We start from the raw sequence: 20,558 nt of genomic DNA, 5'->3' as shown, positions 1-20,558 counted from the left end.
ACAGTGACATTTCCAGGCAGGGAGCTTTTAATTTAAAATATGCTGGTGAGCATGAAACTGCAGATTCTAGAAATCAGAAATAAAAGCACTTGGAGAGGTTCACAGTATAGGTCAGCCAGAAGATGAAAGAGCTAGAATGGTTAAGTGCAGAATTTGTGCAAATAATCAGAAAGCAATTGGACAGGAACCAGCTGAGATTGGTAGCATTATGCACAGCAGATAGATAGTGAATTTTGACTGAGGTTATTCAGGGCCATCAGTATTTCCTGGGTTCTTTTCCCGTACCAGCTGCGGTCATCATGAAGATGCCAACTTCTCAACCTCACCCCTCACCTAAGGTGCGGTGACTCCAGGTTGAACCACCACCAGCCATCTCTCTCGAAAGAGAGAGCAGCCCCAAGGTCCTCTGGAACTATGCTGACCTAACCTAACCTTTACTTCGTGGAATTTATTTTGATCAACCTTTTGGAACTTTTTTAATTTGAAAGAAATTTCTGAGGATTCGTATTTCCTTCAGTTGGACTTTGTTTAAGAATAGATTTGTTAATTTCTGACCCTATTGAGAGATTAAATGGCTGTGGGTGAGTGGCAACATTGATGGTCATGATGCTTAATTGTAATGTGACCTTTTAGGCAAGTACAATGTGTCATTCACCTGCCCTTCATTTTAATAAGTTTCCATTGCTGCCCAAAAACATGGAAAAACTTGGGACAATGTGACCAGAGAGAGAGAGCGAATGGATAAAACAAGTTTTTCCCTCTCCAGTTGACTTGTAAACTATTGGTCATGTGCTGTGACTGAGTTCTGTAATAATACCATCAGATGTTTACCTCATTCTTACCCAATTCTTTTATATGATCTGCCCGTCCCAGTATTTGTTGCCTAACTACAGTTGAACTTGTTTGGTTATTTTGTAGGGTAGTTCAGAGCAACCATATTGATGTGGCTCTGGTGTCACATGACAAGGCCAAGAAAGAAATTGGAGATTTACTTGCCTAAAGTGCATCAGTGACATAGATGTGTTTTGGTGACACTTGTGAGTATGTTCACAGTCACCATCAATGATACTAGTTTTGAATTCCTGATCTTGAATCAAAAATCATCATTTCAATGCATTTGTTAGTTAATTGAATTCAGATTTCACCATTTATCAATTGGGACTCAACCCCTTTTCCCTCGAACCACTCTGTGCCCTGCATATGTCTTCATTCTGTAGGAACATTGATCCTCCACCACATGCAGCAGCAGCGACATATGTGGGAATCCTCTCAGCTCAATGAAGAACCTGTTGATTCCCATTCACAAAACCAAACAGTGACCGATCTCAGTTCTGCCCAACATCCCCTCTTTCTTCCCACAATGCTATATGATGGCACTAACATTGGAACACAGTTGGTTGAATACAGAGATGCAGAATGTCTCTGCATTATACAAAGCCGGATATTTCCAGCTTCCTTTCCTGATTTATGCTGGGTTCACACATCTCAGCTGTGAATTAAAGCCTCAGAGCCACTTGTTCTGGGAGGGATAGATCCAAATTATTACATAATTGCATCGGGAATTGACTGCCTGTAAGAGTAATAGAGGCGGAAACCATTGTAACATTTAAGAAGTATTTAGGTGTCCAGTTGTGATGCCAAGGTAGGCAAGGTTATGGGCCAAGTGCTGGAATTTGGGTTTAGAATAGTTAGCTGCTTGTTTTTGACTGATGCAGACTTGATGGGCTGAAGGGTCTTTCTTTGCATTGTAGTCCTCCATTGGCCGATTATTAATGAAGATTTATGGAGGTTCAAAATCATGCTGGAGCTGGACAGAGTAGGTGAGAGAAGCTGTTCCTGTGGATGGAAGGGCTGGAAACCAGATTGCGTTATCTTATGCTTTAAGTCAATACCCGTATCTGCATTTAGAATATTTAAGACTGAGATAGATAGGTTCTTGCATATCAAGAACATCAAGGGTTAAGGAGAGGAAATGAGAGAATAGGGGTTGAGAAACTTATCAGACATGATTGAATGGCAGACCGATGGGCTGAATGGACTAATTTCTGCCCCGATGCCTTATGGTCTTATACCAGTTTGGAACATTTCAGACTTTGCGCTTCTGCACATACACTGTCCTGAGGCTGTTCACTCCTTATCACTAAGTAAAGTTCTTTAACTCCTTATGTACTGAAACATTCCTTTATGCAATTTCTGAGAATATTTGTAGCTCAGGTTAAGGCTCAGGTTGTATGTTTGCTCACTGAGCTGGCAGGTTTGTTTTCAATCTGAAAACTGATGGGTAACATCATCAGTGAGCCTCCACTGAAGCACTGGTGTCTGTCCCACTTGCTATTTATGTGTCTTGGCCTCTTAAGGTGGGTGATATCATTTGAGGAAAAGAACCTCTGAGAAAAAGAACCAGAAGTGATATTACCAATTGACCAAGACACATAAATAGCAAGTGGGACAGAACACCAGCGCTTCAATAGAGGCTCACTGATAATTTTGGCTGAAAATGTGTTGCTGGAAAAGTGCAGCAGGTCAGGCAGAATCCATGGAACAGGAGAATCGACGTTTCGGGCATAAGCCCTTTTTCAGGCTTATGCCCGAAACGTCGATTCTCCTGTTCCTTGGATGCTGCCTGACCTGCTGCGCTTTTCCAGCAACACATTTTCAGCTCTGATCTCCAGCATCTGCAGCCCTCACTTTCTCTCACTGATAATTTTACCTAGTATGGTGATGAAACGTCTGAAAACAAATCTGCCAGCTTAGCGAGCAAACGTACAAGCTGAACATTCCGTTATTTTCAGCTGTACCCAGTAGGCTACCAAATCCAGCTCTCTAATACAGTGTCAAAGTTCTCTCTCTTCATATGTTCATTTTAGACTGGTGGCTCCTCTCTTGCTCTTACCCAGTGAGTGGTTAAGATCTACACTGCACGTCCTGAAAGGGTAGTGGAAATTCAATCAAAAGGGAATTGTATAACTGAAGGGAGATAAAGAAGGGCTATGGGGAGAAAGCAGGGCAACGCAATTAACTGAATTACTCTTGTGAAGAGCCAACATGGATGTGATGGGCTGAATAAACTTTACGGCTGTAACTGTTCAATGATTCTTTGAGAACTGGATCATTATTAAAGGTCAAGAAAGGATAGCAACAACCTGCGTATGGGGTTAGAGCTGGAGCATTAACCCAGAATATAGAGAGCACCTTCAAGACGGCAAGAGAAAAAAAATTGAAGAGACGGAGAAAATAAAAGTAATGCTCAGCTCGCAACTGACCTCCATCTTGGTGCACGGACCAGTATATGACTCGGAAGCCCTTTAACACTCCATTTAAGGTACTTCGTGGAGGTGGTGACCAGACAATGGTGACAACGTCAGATGAGATCGAAACAGCTTTCACATTGTCTGGAGGTTGGCTGGGAACTGTGAGAAGACAAGACAAGTAAGAACACAAAGCAAACCTCATCGATCCTCCAAACAACTGGAAATTATTCTCAGGCTGTGAGGACATAATACAGTATTTAGGGAAGGAACAATACCTTGTTAAAGTGACAGCTTAACAACTCAAGATTCCTAACAATGTATACATTCCACAAAACATTCTCCTGCGTTGGAAGGGATTCAATCTAGGAGAACGCCAACTCTTTGTCCTCCTTACACAGACACGCGCAATGACGGGTGTGATATAGAATTGGCTCACCTTACTCACAAAATGGCTTCAGAATTACTATTTGACTCCTTTCCTGCTCCCCATTCAAAAAAAAATTATTTGAGAAGTGGGCTGGGTGCTGGCAGATGGGGCTAGATTGGTTTGGGATATCTGGTCGGCATGGATAAGTTGGACCGAAAGGCCTGTTTCCATGCTGTACATCTCTATGATTCTATGACTATGACTCGAAGCAAGTTTTTTTTACTAAGCAAGAGGCCTTTTAAGACATTTTTCAATAGGACTGCTATTTTGTTTCTTTATTTTGAAAAGAATATCAGTGTTTTTCAAACCACTTTCCAGAAAGTGTCAGCATCATCAGGAAGCAAAAAATTCCAAGAATCCACACTCTTTGTGATGTCGCTTGATGCTGCATGATGTGTTTGGATTCAAAACAGATTGTGGGGGGGGGGCAAAGTCAAGAAACATCTTCAGGTTTAAACTTTAGAGTTAAACCATTTATTAAACATTATTACTAATAGGTTTTGCAGGCTCTGATCCCATAGTAACGTTCAGCAAAGACTATTCTATCTTTTTGCTCTCTCAGTCTTTCTAGTACAGTTCTAACTCCACCCTCACTGTGCTATTTGTGCTCAGTGATGTGCAGTTCCGTCACAATCACAAGATTGCTCCAAGGGTAGGAAGTTCTCACACAACACAAACAATTCAAACCAAAGTTAAATGTAACACTCTAGCTTTAGAATTATTTGTTTTGGAACCGGTCCTGAGACTTATTCCTATTTCTCTTAGTTTAGACCTAAAACTGAAGTCAAAAGTGGTCTTTTCTCCACATTTTAAAGTTAACTATTTTAACTACACTATAAATGGAAGTTGTTAGTATTTGAGTCCCATATGAAAGTAGACTGACCACCTCGCTGCAGAAAGGTGAGAATGATCATTGTTACTAAAGCTTTTAGTTTTAGTGGTTTTGCCAGGATCAAATTGGTTTTCATGCGTTGCTTCCGGGTCTTGAAGAGCAGAACAAAGGGAAAAGGATTTAGAGTCCTAATCTCACTTTCACAGTAACTAATTCATTCAATAGATTCATTTTGATGATTATCTGTGGTTCCGGACTAGGAGAGACCTAAATTCCACAAAGTTCAGTTCATCGGTTGATTGGGGCAGAGAACGTTTCATTTTCAAATCTCGAGCAGACTATTTATCGGCAGTCTGCGTGCCCTCCATGTTGGAGGGGTTGAAGAAGGTTGCTCAGTTATAAGACATCAACTCACAGACTGATGACCTTCACTATTTTGAGAGGTGTCAAAATAAAGGGGAACACTGGATGGTGTGTGGTGACAAAATCAGTTAATAATGTTTCGCCTGGACACATGGTGCAGAGCTAAGGCAGTGAGACATGATTACCACAGAAACAGCATCCTGACGCAAAACATTCAAAGCTTGGCTTTGTCTTGATAACAGCTGAAAGACAGCCACCGATTTCTGAGATGTCCATTTGGTGGACAGCCAATGGGCCAAATGAAGGATATTGCCTTCTCTCTATTCTTCTGAACTAGAGGCTGGAATATTCTTTGCTGGTTAGATGGAGTCTTGTGCTTTTTAAAATTATGGATGCTGGTTTTGGTTTAGCCTTACTAAGAGAGTTAGCAAAGGCTTTGTTCATTTAATTATTTATTTTGTATGTCCAAGGAGGGCCAAGTTAAACATTCTGCAATTAAATGAAACTGCCTTTTTGATTATCGGCTGTTACCCACATTTTACATTTTAATAAATTTGATTTGCATTTTATAGCATGAGCCACACTGTCTGATGAGTGTTTATTCATGTGAGCGTCTGACCTCAATAAAGAGAGTTCATGTTGACTCATCAACTGGGTATCGCACCATGGCATTCCATAAAAATACTGCTGGATGATGCTACATTTACATCGTATTGTTTAGGGTCACGTTGTGATTTGTGGAGAACCTAGGAATAATAGTAGGCCATCTCACCTTTTCAGCTGGTTCCATTAAACTATATCGAACCTATATTTGATTCATATCTCTTGCTACCTTGAGTTAAGAAAGAGTTCTATCAATCTCGGTCCTGAAAATGTTGGATCATAAATATTCACAGTCTTTGATGTTAGAATTCCCGATTCCCATTACCTTTCATGTGGAAAAGCTATGACCTGTTTTGATCCCTAAATAATCCATTGTTTAACTGTGCCCCTTCTTTATTCTGGATTGGATCCATTAAACCATAAGACCATAAGCAATAGGAGTGGAAGTAAGGTCATTCGGCCCATCGAGTCCACTCTGTCATTCAACCACTTGACCGCACTCACCCCGTATCCCTTAATTCCTCGCGAGATCAAGAATTTATCAATCTCTGGCTTGAAGACATTTAACAACCCGGCCTCCACAGTGCTCCGTGGTAATGAATTCCACAGGCCCACCACTCTCTGGCTGAAGAAATGTCTCCTCATTTCTGTTCTAAATTATCCCCTCTAATTCTAAGGCTGTGCCCATGGGTCCAAGTGTCGCCGCCTGACGGAAACAAATTCCCAGCATCCACCCTTTCTAAGCCATGCATTACCTTGTAAGTTTCTATTAATTCTCCCCTCAACCTTCTGAACTCTAATGAATACAACCCCAGGATCCTCAGCCATTCATCGTACGTTAGGCCTACCAATTCACCGATCATCCATGTGAATCTCCACTGGACACCCTTCAGTTCCTGAGGTATGGGGCCCAAAACTGGACACAGTATTCTAAATGGGTCCTAACTAGAGCTTTATAAAGTCTCCGTAGCACATCACTGCTTTTACATTCCAACCCTATTGAGATAAATGACAACATTACATTTGCTTTCTTAACCACAGACTCAACCTGCAAGTCAGCCTTTAGAGAATCCTGGACTAGCACTCCCTTTAGAGACCCATTAGAGGTTGTTGTGTTTCTGCAGTGAGCTGTCATTCATTGGCTGTTCTGCCCCCAGGAAGATCCTTTTGGCTTCTTCCCTGGACAGGTTTTAGCAGTGGTGATTTTTCCCAGCGCTTTCCACTCTGAGGGACAGGGAGATTAAACCTTTTCAGTTAGCATTATCCTGAACCACATCCTAGCTACCTATCTAATGGAAATAACTACCACCAAACTGTTCACCCCTTGTAGCTACCCTATCAAATCCTTTTTATTAAGCTAAACACTCCAGTTCAATCACCCATCTAAACTAAAATGCAAATACATTTGGAATATGAGCCATATTCATTGAACCCATCCTCATAATTCAAAAGTCTGTGAGGAAGAATTCATTAAAAAATGTGAGCTTGATGGTGTAAAAGCCATGCCAATGGCTGTTTGTGGGAGGGGGATTCACATCTTTGGGAGCTGGCATTGCTGATTTGGAATTTTCTCATACTCAGATTTTCTCCACTTCATCATTTCTTTTCCACGTTCCTCTGCTCTCACTAGTACTTTTGTATATCAAACCTGTCAGGTGTCAAAACACTGAATCCTCTCAATTGATTTTTTTGAAAAGCAATCAATACCACCATTTGTAGAAGAGTAATAAAATGTATCAGGCCCTGCTTTCCTTCCTAACCTCTTGACATCTGCAAAAGGCTTGCTTGGGTCAGAGAATGTACAGTTCACTCATAAAATATAGTCTTTACCTGCACTCTCGCTCTGTCTCTCATCTTTTGTCTTTGCCATTTAGAGACTTAGTTTTTTTTCCAATGTTTTCTGTCATCCATAAATTTCAAAAGATGTCCTATTGCATCAAAGTGGATGTTCTTTGAAGGGACTTTGCCATGGTACAAACTTGGTTAGAGATGATAAAAACTGGAGATGCTGGAATCCAAGGTAGACAAGCAGCAGGCTGGAAGAACACAGCAAGCCAGGCAGCTTCAGGAGGTGGAGAAGTCAAGGTTTCAGGTGTAATCCTTGTTAAGGATCAGGGGTGCGTGGAAGAGGAGCTATAGAGCAGCTGAGGAACGTCACATGGCTGTAGTAGCAAGTTTGTTTCCACATAGAGTCATAGAGATGTACAGCATGGAAACAGACCCTTTGGTCCAACCTGTCCATGCCGACCAGATATCCCAACCCAATCTAGTCCCACCTGCCAGCACCCAGCCCATATCCCTCCAAACCCTTCCTATTCATATACCCATCCAAATGCCTCTTAAATGCTGAAATTGGACCAGCCTCCACCACTTCCTCTGGCAGTTCATTCCATACACGTACCACCCTCTGTGTGAAAAAGTTGCCCCGTAGGTCTCTTTTATATCTTTCCCCTCTCACCCTAAACCTATGCCCTCTAGTACTGGACTCCCCCAACCCCAGGGAAAAGACTTTGCCTATTTACCCAAATCATGCCCCTCATAGTTTTGTAGTGAGTTTGTTTCCACGCGGCTGCAGTACATTGCAACAAAGCTCTCGATATACTTTCACAAACCATCTCCCCACCTCTTTCCTCAGTGTCCTCTTGCCTGCTGGAGCTCTTGCCCCATCAGCATCTCCACCTTGTTACATCCTTCCCTTCAAAAGCCCCAAGGATAATTTCTGCCCTCCAATTCCTCTTTACCCTCCCCTCACTCCCCTGGCATCTACATCCATCTGTAAAGGTGTTTTCTAAGGTATCCGCAATGAATCTTGCAATAACATTTTCTCCCAATTCCCCCTTGGTACCACCACTCATTGGACCAAGTTGTGAAATGAACCAAAGATTGATTATGGAAAAACACTGGAAAACCATAATGTACATTCATTATTCCTTCTAATTAATAAAAACCTGAGCAAGTATTCTATGAATGTGTCAACGTGCTACCAACAGATCCAAGAACAGCTTCTTTCCTGCTGTTATCAAACTTTTGAACAGACCTTTCAGATATTACCTTCACTGGAGCTGTAACACTATATTCTGCTATATTACCCTGATGTGCTTACGTAAGGTATGATTTGCCTGGATAGTATGCCAAACAATACTTTTCACTGCGTCTTGGTACATGTGACAATGAGCAATCAAATCAAATCAACCTTGTGCTACTCGACAACAACATTTATATTCCCCTTGGAGCTTAATCACACAACTGATACCAAGCTTCGGACAACAATTGCACCTAAAGGACTGAGACTGTTCATTCAAAGGGCAATTCTCTTTCTGAGGTTCTTGCTAAAGGTTGTCCACAGGACTTTTTAACAACTAAACAGGACTCGCAGTTCAGCTCAATCCAGTTTTCTCCCTGGGTGTCAGCAGCAGGAGTCACTGTCACTGAAGAGTGGCCAGGTTTGGGTGCTGAGTACTTTTAACCCTAAACCTTACAGAACTGAATCCAATCAAACTGCCCAGGGAGGTATTCAAGAGGTGGCTAGATGTAGCACTTGGGTGAATGGGATCAAAGGTTATGGGGAGAAAGCAGGATTAGGTTATGGAGTTGGACAATCAGCCATGATCGTGATGAATGCTGGAGCAGGCTCGAAGGGCCGAATGGCCTCCTCCTGCTCCTATCTTCTATGTTTCTATGAGATGCCAGACCAGCAGCTGAATATAAAGCTCCTTAGAACCAACCTCACTGCTCATGCTTTTGGTCACCCCTCCCAAATTTGTCCACTTTGCTTTGAATCGATTGTTTTCCCTTTGTTCAGGGATATGCGATGTTCACTGACACGGCTATCATTTTTATTGTCCCACCCTAATTGCCCCTGAAGAGGTGTGGCGACCTGCCTTTGTGAATAAATGCAGACCTACAATTGCTGTGCCTAGCGAGTGCAACAGCTGCTATCCTCCAACACGTGTGGCCCTCGAATGGAGCGCCCACTAATAATAGCTGGGCAAACTGTGCCCTTTTCGCTTTGATTCATTCACACAATTCTGAGTGATTGCAACCTTCCCACACTCAGAGTTTGCCTAGAAACTGGGCTCTTTGGGAAAGTTCAAATCAACCCCCTGCCCCATCCCTTGTCAAACTTGAAATGGCAAGTAAAGAATTGGCCAGGAGTGTGTGAGCCAGTGCAAAAATGAACAGGCTTACACTTGAAAACCTCAGGATATTTTCACTATTCTTTATAATTACTAATAATTTTCCCTACTATGCTTCAAATTTGATGATCAGATAGGGTGTTTTAATTGCTGCAATTTAAATACTTTTAAATTATTGTCTAGAGTAGATTATTAACTAATCATTGCTTCACTTCATGTCTCCCTGAAAGGAAAAAAAATGTTGCATTTAAGGAATTAAGTATCCAATGATGATGACCACGAATCCATTGTCGATTGCGAGGAATAACCCATCTGGTTCAATAGTGTCCTTTAGGGAAGGAAACTGTCATCCTTCCCTGGCTTGGACTATGTGACTCCAGACTCATTGCAAATGTGATTGACTCTTAACTGGCCCTTGAGCATATAGGCACAGACAATAAATGCTGGCCTAGCCAGCAATGCATTAAAAAAAAGCACTTTTCAACACCACCTTTGGGCATCTCAAAAGTACTTTCTAGTCAACACTGGGCTTTGAAATGGAGTTGAAAAGTGTGGTGCTGGAAAAGCACAGCAGGCCAGGCAGCATCTGAGGAGCGGGAGAGTTGACATTTCAGGCATAAGCTCTTCATTAGGAACGCCTGACTCTTAAGCATTCGCAGTCCTCACTTTCTCCTAGTTGTTGAAATGGAGTGGCTGTTGTCATTAGGAAATGCAAAGAACAATGATGCACAGCAAGATCCCACAGGTGGCAATATGATAATCTGTGTGTGAGATGTTGATTATAGAATAGACGGTAGCAACAACACCAGGCATGCCACACCTCCCCGCTCACCACTCAATTTTGAATGAGATGCATAGGATCTTTTCAGACCGAGGAGAACAAATGGAGCCTGACAGTTTGTCAAAACGTAGGCACGTCTGGCAGAGTAGCACTCCCTCAGAGTTACACTGGAATGTGACCTGAATTCTATTACTTGTGACTCGGAAACACGAGTGGTCTCAACCTTCTGATAACTGACACAAAGTAAGTTGTTGTTTTGGTGGGAATGTTCCTCAATCAATACCCCACCCATTCTCCTACTTCAAAGGATGAGCAGCAAATGTGATGCCTGAGTGCAAATGTAGAAAGTGACAGCCATTGCTCAGTTGGCAGCCCACTTGCTTCAGACTCACAGAGGCTCTGGATTCAAGCCCCAGTCCAGGTCTTTAGTGCAAAGATCAATAGCTGATACTCCAGTGCAATACTGATGAGCTCTGTGCTGTTGATTTTCAGACATGTCTCAAATGCTTGCTCAGTGGATATACAAGATCTCAAAGAGGAGTTTGTTCCTTGGTCAATATTTTAAATTTCGATTAACATCACTCGCTCATTATCACACTGCAGTTTGCATGAACTTGCTGTGCATGAATTGGCTGATGTGCACATTCCAACAGCAACTGCACTTCAAAAGGCAAAAGCACTGGGCCCCTGTCTCTGTGAAAAGTATAAGGGAAACATTTTCCAACATCCTTCAGTTCTGAAGAAGAGTTCAACAGGACTCTAAAATTCTCTCTCCAAAGATACTGCCAGGACTGTTGAGTTTCTCCAGCAATGGTCTGTGTTTGTTTCAATAAGTGCTCCATTGGCATTAAAGAGCCTTGAAACATTCAGTGCAAGGTGCTATATAAATGTAAAGGTTTGTTTTGCAGTGTGCCATAAAATAAACTTTTATACAGTGACATTGTATTGCTGAGCGATGTCAAAGTGTTTATTGTAAAGACTTCTTTTTAAAGACCAGTTTCAGAGCAAAACAACAGCAATGTTTGCTTTTTCTGCTGATTTGTACAACCTCAATGTGAAAATCACCCAGATTGGATTGAGCCATTTTTAGGATTTTAACAGAAAATGCTCTCTGAGAATCTCTCACTTCGAATAACAGTTATGGAAACACTTGTGTGATAACACGCTTGCAATCAATACATTTTTTTTCCTTCTTCTCTCAGCTTTGAGAGACTTTGACATTCTTGTTATTATCCTCGAGGCAAGGTGGAAAGTAGCCAGTCCATTCTGAAATTTGAAAGCTTAAATCACATCAGCTTTGACCACTTGGTGTTGTATTAAATGTTTATTGTACTGTCAATGTGTACCACAGGTAATTGAACATGATCGAGTTATCAGACCAGGGGTAAACGGCAGATGCTGGAATCACAAGGTGACAATCCCAGACACTCTCAGCCTCCATGGAAACAAATAGGGAAGTAGATAATTCCTGACAACCAGGATTTCTGTACATGAGAGAATGATGAATGAGAGGGAGAAACAGAGAGAAAGAAGTATCATGCTAATGATGATGGTCTGACAATCAATTGCTCACCAGAGATTGATTAACTCTGTGGGTTAGTTTATTTAAAACTATAAAGTACACTAACATTATATGTTGTGAAGCAGATATTACGTGTGTGTGTGTGTGTGTGTGTGTGTGTGTGTGTGTGTGTGTGTGTGTGTGTCTCCTCGAAGGCGAGTACTCTTAAATGCAAGGTACACATGCAATAGAACAAAGGGAAAAAAATAGTGCCAGAAAGAATGATATTGAGCAGACACAGATGACAACTCCCACAAGAATTCCAGGTCCCAATGCCATGCCTGAACTACATTGGTCATTTTTAGATTAGATTCCCTACAGTGTGGAAACAGGCCCTTCAGCCCAACAAGTCCACATCAACCCTCCAAAGAGTAACCCACCCAGACCCATTTCCCTCTGATTAATGCACTTAACACTATGGGCAATTTAGCATGGCCAATTCACCTGACCTGCACATCTTTGGACGGTGGAAGAAAACCATAGCACCTGGAGGAAACCCACACAGACACAGGGAGAATGTGCAAACTCCACACAGACAGTTGCCTGAGGCAGGAATTGAACCCAGGTCCCTGGCACTGTGAGGCAGCAATGCTAACCACTGAGCCACCATGCCGTCTTGCTAAGCATCTTTGTGAGGCAAGATCTGCCTATCTGTTGCCAACACCAAAGGAAGGTGGAAGCCATCTTGGGCACTGCCACTGCCATACTGGATTGAGTAATCAGCTCAGCAGAGGGTCAGGAGGTTAAAGGTGAGGGAAAGGGGCCTTCCTGCATCACACATTGTAATGCAATGCTTAACCCAGTCTGAGGAGAGAGTAGGGTAATGGGAAATAGAGGGGCAGGGAGACAGAGGGTGAGAGAAGCAGGTCAGGCGCACAGAAAGGTGGGTGAGGAGCAGAAGTTAGCGGCGGTCAGAGGGGCGTTTGTAATGGGAGACGGCCAAAGGGCAGAGGAAGAGAGCCACAGCATAGGAGAGGTGAATGAGCAGACTGGACAGAAGCAGGTGGGATGGGTCAACGAGAGGGGAGAAATGAAAGAGGCAGAGGAGAGAGAGGCAGAGTTGGAGGGATACAAAAGCACGGGGCAGGGGGACGGGGCTGACTCAAGAGGGGGAAAAGGGAAAGCAACGAGGGAGAGAGATAATGCTGGAAAGTTAGAACTGGAGAGAGGAGCAGAGGGGAAAGACACAGATGGTGAGAGAGTGAGAGGCAGAAAGAGGAGAGAGGTGGAAAGCAGTTGGTGGGAGGATGAACAAAGAAGGGAGACATTAAATTAAAACAAAACACAAACATATCAACGCCCCAGACACTGACGAGCATCCTTTCCACACACAAAGGAAAACCCATTTAACTGAACACCTGCCAAAACCACAACAATTCTCTCAAAAATAAAATCACCAGGTGAGGTAGACATTGAGTTGTAATTCATGTCGCTCTGTCATAAGAATCCAAAGCTGATGTTTTTGTGTATGGTTTTACCAAGTGTTTAGAAGCAGAGCAATCTTCCCCCTCTTTATGTGTTAGAATAGTGTGACATCAATTATTCCATGCTGAATTATGCTGATAACAGGCTTAAGAGATACAGTGCCTGATGACGGTGTTGGGAGATTACAGGGTACTACACTCATTAAAAGCTGATCATTGAATTGTAAATCCAGGCTGACATCAGTTTAATTAGATGACAGATCCACTGTAATTTGGATTTTGAGATCCTGTAAATGCTGATTGGTGCTTCTTTGTTACAAAACAATTAGGAAGACAAAAAGAGAAAACTCAAGATTGTCTTGCTATCCTCCATTTACAACAACAACAAAATTATAGCTTCTCATAAATTGTCACTAATCACAAAAAAAATGCCAGTGGTGTAGTGTTTACTCCCTGAAGTGTTTTATTTTAACTTGCACAGGAATCTTGCTCCAGCTGATGACAGTGTGCCATCAATGCTGTCAGATTTGTGCTCCTGAATATATGAGAATCTGTCATTTCTGTAAGATCACTTCTTCATTTGTTTTTTTTCTGGAATAGGCACATGTTTATCAGGAAGTTGTAAGATTGGTGCCAGGAGAAAAACCATAAAAATTCCTGAAATCTAGAAGTGAAAAGTAATACTGGCCAAAACAGCCAGTAAAACAAAGGAAGTAATTCAGGGAACTTACTACCTTGGGAGGTGGGCTATTTAATAAAGGGCTGAGGCAGGCAAAATAACACAGTTAGAGTCATAGAGTTGTAGAGCTGTACAGCACAGAAACAGATCCTTCGGTCAAACTCGTCCATGCTGACAAGATATCCTAAATAAATCTTGTCATATTTGCCAGCACTTGGTCCATATCCCTCTAAACCCTTCCTATTCATATACCCATCCAGATGCCTTTTAAATGTTGTAATTGTACCGGCCTCCACCACTTCCTCTGGAAGCTCATTCCATACACGCACCACCCTCTGTGTGGAAAAAGTTGTCCCTGGGTCCCTTTTATATCTTTCCCCTCTCACCCTAAACCTATGCCCTCTAGTTCTGGACTCCCCCATCCCAGGGAAAAGATCTCATCTATTTATCCTATCCATGCCTCTCACGATTTTATAAACCTCTATAAGGTCACCACTCAGCCTCCGACACTCCAGGGAAAACATCCCCAGCCTGTTCAGCCTCTCCCTATAGCTCAAACCCTCCAACTCTGGCAACATCCTTGCAAATCTTTTCTGAACCCTTTCAAGTCTCACAACATACTTCTTACAGCAGAAAGTCCAGAATTGAATACAGTATTCCAAAAGAGGCATGACCAATGCCATGTACAACCACAGCATGACCTCCCAACTCTTATACTCAGTGCACTGACCAATAAAGCCTATTCAGCCTCTTCCTAAAACTCAAACCCGCCAACCCCGGCAACATCCTTGTAAATCTTTTCTGAACACTTTCAAGTTTTACGACATCCTTCCTATAGGAGGGAGACCAGAATTCCTCAGATCAAACCCGGCAGAATTAAAGTTCTGTATTCCCGCAGCAGTGACTGATTTTGTCTCAGAAGGCAAAATGGTGGATCAGATTAGAGGCAGTCAGGCCGAGTGATCCACGCATTGTCCAGACCTCTGGGTATCCATCTTGGCTAGGTAAGGGAGCTCCACTCCATGGCACAACCAAAGATCAGGAAGCACAGCACTAAAGTGCATCCAGTCACTGAGGAGAAGTCCCTTTAAATAGCTGAAGGGGGCTCTGTATAAATATGAACTCACCCAGGCTGCAGCTATTGCCTGACAGTCCATGTAATCTGTTCAGAAACCTCTTTCCCAGGACCTCTGTTTGCAGCAGTTCCAGTGTCAGGTTTATCCTTAACTCGCATTCCCTGTTACCGTTACTATGTTACCTAACTACTCCTCTTTCAGGATTCCATGAGTGAGGAAGAGGAGTTCAGATCTCAGTTGAATGAAGCTATTCAGTTGGCATGAACCCAACAGCGCAGACAATTTTACTTATAAAAGGAATTAATTGATTTTCGAGCAAAGTGCTGTGAACAGCTCTCATCACCTCAAAGAATAGCTTCCTAGCAATTGTTACTTCAACATTTATTATTGATTCGAGGGATGAGGACATCAGTGGCTGGGCCAACATTTATTGCACATCCCAGAGGGCAGTTAAGAGTCAACCATATTGTCACATGAAGGCCAGACCAGGTAAGGATGGTGGTTTCCTTCCCTAACGGACGCTAGTGAACTTGATGGATTTTTTTCTGACAATCAGCAATGGATCCATGGTCATCATTAAATTCTCAATTCCAGATTTTTATTGAATTCATATTCTAACCATTTGTCATGGTGGGATTCAAACCCAGGTCTCCAGAACATTACCTGGGTGTCTGGACTAATTGTCCACCAATAATCCCGCAAGCCTATTCGTGAGTGAGCAAGTGTGTGTGTGTGTGTGTGTGTGTGTGTGTGTGTGTGTATGTGTGTGTATGTGTGTATCTCTGTGTGTGTGTGCGTATGTGCTCGCGTGTGTGTGCGTATGTGTGTCTGTGCGTGTGTGCGTGCACGGTGTGTACGCGTGTGCTCATGTGTGTGCGTGTGCACATGCGTATGTGTGTCTGTGCGTGTGTGTGCATATATATGTGTGTGTGTGTGTGCATATGTGCTTGTGCGTGAGTAAACCCCTATCCTAAACATGAAGCTACCAAGTCTACTCCTGGCTCTTTGTGACCTCATTTCAGGGAAACTTTCCACAGGGTCAATGACACCCTTTCTGATTTCTATACTGAGTGAAATATAGATTATGGCATGATCTTTTGAGTTTGGGACAAATGCCCCTTGCTGAGGAAAAGTTTACTGTGGCCTGTACCTGTTCAAGGAAAACATCATACATTGCCTGGGTCCCTGAAAGGGTAGCTGTTCCAATTTTGACTCATTTTCACAGACAGTAATTACAGTCTTGCTGGTGCGGGAGAAGATCCCTTGCGGAGGTTAGCATGAAGGCTTGTAGTTGGTATAAATGAATGGAGTTTCACTTTGACTTCATAACTGGGTCAAGCCAGTGATCAACATTGAGCTGAAAATGACTGAACTGGAAAGAGTATGATTGCTCAGCACCTCTCGAATATTGGTGACCACAACAAATACAGATGTTAGTAACCATATAAAATTACTTTGCTACCTTAATTTAGAGCAAATCTTACCGTCTTCAAGTGTTGTAGCATTGATTTCTGAGGAACTCGGACCTGTTCCAGCTCTGTTGAATGCCTGTACCACAACACCATACTGTGCAAACTTCTTCAGGTTGTCCAAGGTGTAAACCTCACTGTCGCCTGTGGCCTTCATCTCCACAATACTGTACTGACCATTGCTGCCAGGCCCATTCTCCCGGTAACCGATCTGGTAACCTCGGATTACCCCGTTTTGAAGCTCCTTCTTGGGTGCCTGGATAATACACAGAAAGTGTGTCATAAATTCAGGCCCAAGTAATAATCCGTCAACTGTGCTTTCTGTCCCATTAAAGTAGCTGCTCAGAACCAGAGGCCCAGCCAAATCTTTCCCCTCCCTAGTAGATTCCAACCTGATATAAAAGCAAAGTATTGTGGACACAGACATCTGGAGCAAAAACAGGGAATACTGGAGTGACTCAGCAGATTTGGCTGGATCTACAACAAAAGAAGTAATGCTAAAGATTTGAGTTGGGTACGACTCTTTTTCAGACTTTTTGTCAGAACTCAAGAATTCTGAAGAAGAGTCATACTGGACTCAAAATGTTAAGTCTGTTTCTCTCTCCTCAAATGGGTGGCTTAGTGGCTCATTGGCTCAGTGGTTAGCAGTGCTGCCTCATAGCGCCAGTAACCTGGGTTTGATTCCAGCCTTGGGTGACTGTCTGTGTGGAGTTTGCACATTCTCCCCGTGTCTGTGTGAGTTTCCTCCCACAGTCTAACGACATGAATGTTGGGTGGATTGGCCATGCTAAATTACTCACAGAATCCAGGAACGTGCAGGCTAGATGGATTAGCCATGGGAGATGCAGTGTTGCAAGGATGGAGTGGGTCTTCAGAAGGGTGGTGTGGACTTGATGGGCCAAATGGCCTGGTTTCAGACTGTAGGGATTTGATGGTGACAGACCTGCTGAATTTCTCCAGCATTCAAACTTATACTGATCACTGTCCATCAGGATGAGAACTGCAGGGAGCACAGGGAATATTCACAGTGTATTTGGTTCCTCAGTACCATTCTAGTCAGTATGGTATTATTTAGATACAAGCATAAACAATGTCCTTGTGAGTTACCTTCGACTTTAAGAGGCGGCACGGTGGCACAGTGGTTAGCACTGCTGCCTCACAGCGGCAGGGACCCAGGTTTGATTCCAGTCTGAATGTGTGTAGTTTGCACATTGTCCCTGTGTTTGTGTGGGTCTCCTCCCACAGTCCAAAGATGTGCAGGTTAGGTGAATTGACTATGCTAAATTGCCCATAGTGTTAGGTGCATTAGTCAGGAGTAAATACAGGGTAGGGGAATGGGTCTGGGTGGCATACTCTTCAGAGGGTTGGCATGGATTTTTTGGGCCGAAGGACCTGTTTCCACATTGTAGGGAATCTAATCTTAACAGAGCAAAAGTCTCGCAGTGCAGGATCTCTAAAAGGCCTAATCATCCTTCCTTGCATAACGGGCAGGAGATTTAGTAACACAAATGTGAAACTCCGTATGTTACAAGTTGAATTATTCAGTTCAGATTCTACCACCTACCACAGCCAGATTTGAAGCCCAGTCCCCAGAACATTACCTGTGTCTCTGGGTTAATAGCTTAGAGATAATACCACTAAGCCATCACCAATGCAGACTACAACAATAGGAGGTTTCCTTCATTTGCTCTGACTGGAAATATTGATTAGTGTTCCACTACTTTTATTTTTAATCATTTTGTGACAAAGTAAACCCAGAAAACCTTGCTGTGTTCCATTGAAAGCAATGACAAAATTGTCGCTTTTAATATGTTGTTACTAATGACAAAATGTAGACCAGTGTTGAGCATACCCACTGAAATATTTGCCTTTACAGTGTGATTGAACTAAACTTATACATTGAAAAAGACCTGGATTGTTTGTTGAGTCTCTCATCTGTTAGATGACCATGTTAGTTTCACTTCTTTCATATGTAAATCACAAAACTGTTTTTAACAAGTTACATTCTCAGGTTAACTTTAACAATTGGTGTCAGCCCAGTTAATGTGTTGAAGGTGTTGCCCCCCTGTGTGGTGCTGTCTGTACCATAATGTTTAGACTGATTCTAATCTAAAAGATGAGTTAACAGAGTCTTACATGGATTCATGCAGGTTTTGAGCAAATTTTTAACTTTATACACCCCAGTCCAACACCAGCATCTCCAAATCATGACCTTATATTTTGTGTGAGAATACCAGTGTTCGATAAGATTATGGATTTGATGTGAAAAATGAATCGGAAATTTTTAAAATCTGCAACTGAAAGATGAAGGTGCCAATCCTGTCAATTGAGAAAGGGATAGATTGTTGGAGGAAAATAATAATTTATTATCCTTCAGCCAAATCTTTCAAGAATTGAGAGATCAGCATTGTAACAAGACAATTCCAAACTCCAAAGCTGCATTTATCATTTTTAATCTAATTATTTTTCAAGGTGAGAAAGTAACGATTTAAAGCGGACAACATCTTCTCATAGAATGTGGTCTGCATGTGGAATGAACGACCAGATATAATGGATACAGGTACAATTGCAATGTGAAAAACACATTTGAATATGTACATGAATAGTAAAGGTTTGGGAACATGGTTGGTGTGGACTAGTTAGGCCATAAGACCATAAGACATAGGAGCAGAAATTAGGCCATTCAGCCCATCAAGTCTGCTCCGCCATTCAATCATGGCTGATAAGTTTCTCAAATTGAGAATGTGGTGCTGGAAAAGCACAGCAGGCCAGGCAGCATTTGAGGAGCAGGAAAATCGATGTTCCGGGCAAAAGCCCTTCATGAGGAATGAGGTTGGAAGCCTCGGGGGTGGAGAGATCCCCTGAGACTCCCAACCTCATTCCTGATGAAGGGTTTTTGCCTGGAACATTGATTTTCCTGCTCCTCGTATGCTGCCTGGCCTGCTGTGCTTTTCCAACACCACATTGTCGACTCTGGTCTCCAGCATCTGCAGTCCTCAACTTTAACCTGATAAGTTTCTCAACCACACTCTCCCGCTTTCTCCCTGTGACTCTTGATCCCCATGATACTCATGAACCTACCTATCTCAGACTTAAATATACTCAATGACCTGGCCTCCACAGCCTTCCGTGGCAATGAATTCCATAGATTCACCACTCTCTGGCTGAAGAAGTTTCTCCTTATCTCCATTTGAAAATGTCTTCCCTTTACTGTCTGGCTGTGCCCTCAGCTCCTTGTCTCTCCGACCAACGGAAACATCTTCCCAACATCCACTCTGTCCAGGCCATTCAGTATTCTGAATGTTTCAATTAGATTCTGCCCCACACCCCCACCACCTTCTAAACTCCATCTTGTATAAACCCAGAGTCCTCAAACGTTCCTCATATGTTCCTCATTCCTGGAACCATTCTCATGAACGTCTTCTGAACTAGTTGGACTGAAGTGTCTGTTCCCCATGCTGTATGACTCTATAACTATGGCCAAAAATCACACAATCTAATTTATAATTATGTTATGGACCATAAGACATAGGTTCAGAAGTAGGCATATACCCCACTGAATCTGGTCTGCTTTTGAATGAGATCATGACTGATTTGACAATATTTTTATACTTTATTGCATCTATTTAACAGATTAGGATAGAATAGAATAGAATAGATTTGCTGGGGGTTGGTTAGCTCAGTTGGCTCTCTGATTTATAATACAGAGTGATGCCAATAGCTTGGGGTCAATACCTGTACTCGCTGAGGTTACTGCAAAACACTCCGTTTCACAACCTCATCCCTTGCCTGAGGCAATGTGACCCTCAGGTTAAACTGCCTGCACTTGTCGCTCTTTAATGAGAGAATAGACCTACAGTCATCTGGGATTGTGGTGACTGTAATGTATTTGAAATCTCATACCTGTCTACAAACTTCCAAATTAGGAGTAAAAGTAGGCTTCTGCCAGCCTGCTT

The 20,558-nt window shown here is 42.6% G+C and overlaps 1 protein-coding gene across 1 annotated transcript in view; it reads right to left on the bottom strand.

Moving 5' to 3' along the window:
- LOC122540620 (Down syndrome cell adhesion molecule-like protein 1 homolog) overlaps window positions 1-20,558 on the bottom strand; it is a 571,589-nt gene that overhangs the window by 107,273 nt on the left and 443,758 nt on the right. The window contains exons 17-18 of the mRNA XM_043676579.1: window positions 16,618-16,858; window positions 3,264-3,410 (exon numbers count right to left, since the gene is read on the bottom strand). Of these exons, the coding sequence (XP_043532514.1) occupies window positions 3,264-3,410; window positions 16,618-16,858 (388 nt within the window). The remainder of the gene's footprint in view (window positions 1-3,263; window positions 3,411-16,617; window positions 16,859-20,558) is intronic.

This window comes from Chiloscyllium plagiosum, chromosome 35 (genome assembly GCF_004010195.1).
Source record: "Chiloscyllium plagiosum isolate BGI_BamShark_2017 chromosome 35, ASM401019v2, whole genome shotgun sequence".
NCBI lineage: Eukaryota > Metazoa > Chordata > Chondrichthyes > Orectolobiformes > Hemiscylliidae > Chiloscyllium > Chiloscyllium plagiosum.
Note: the sequence above shows the minus strand (reverse complement) of the source record. Positions and strands in the feature narration are given on the sequence as shown.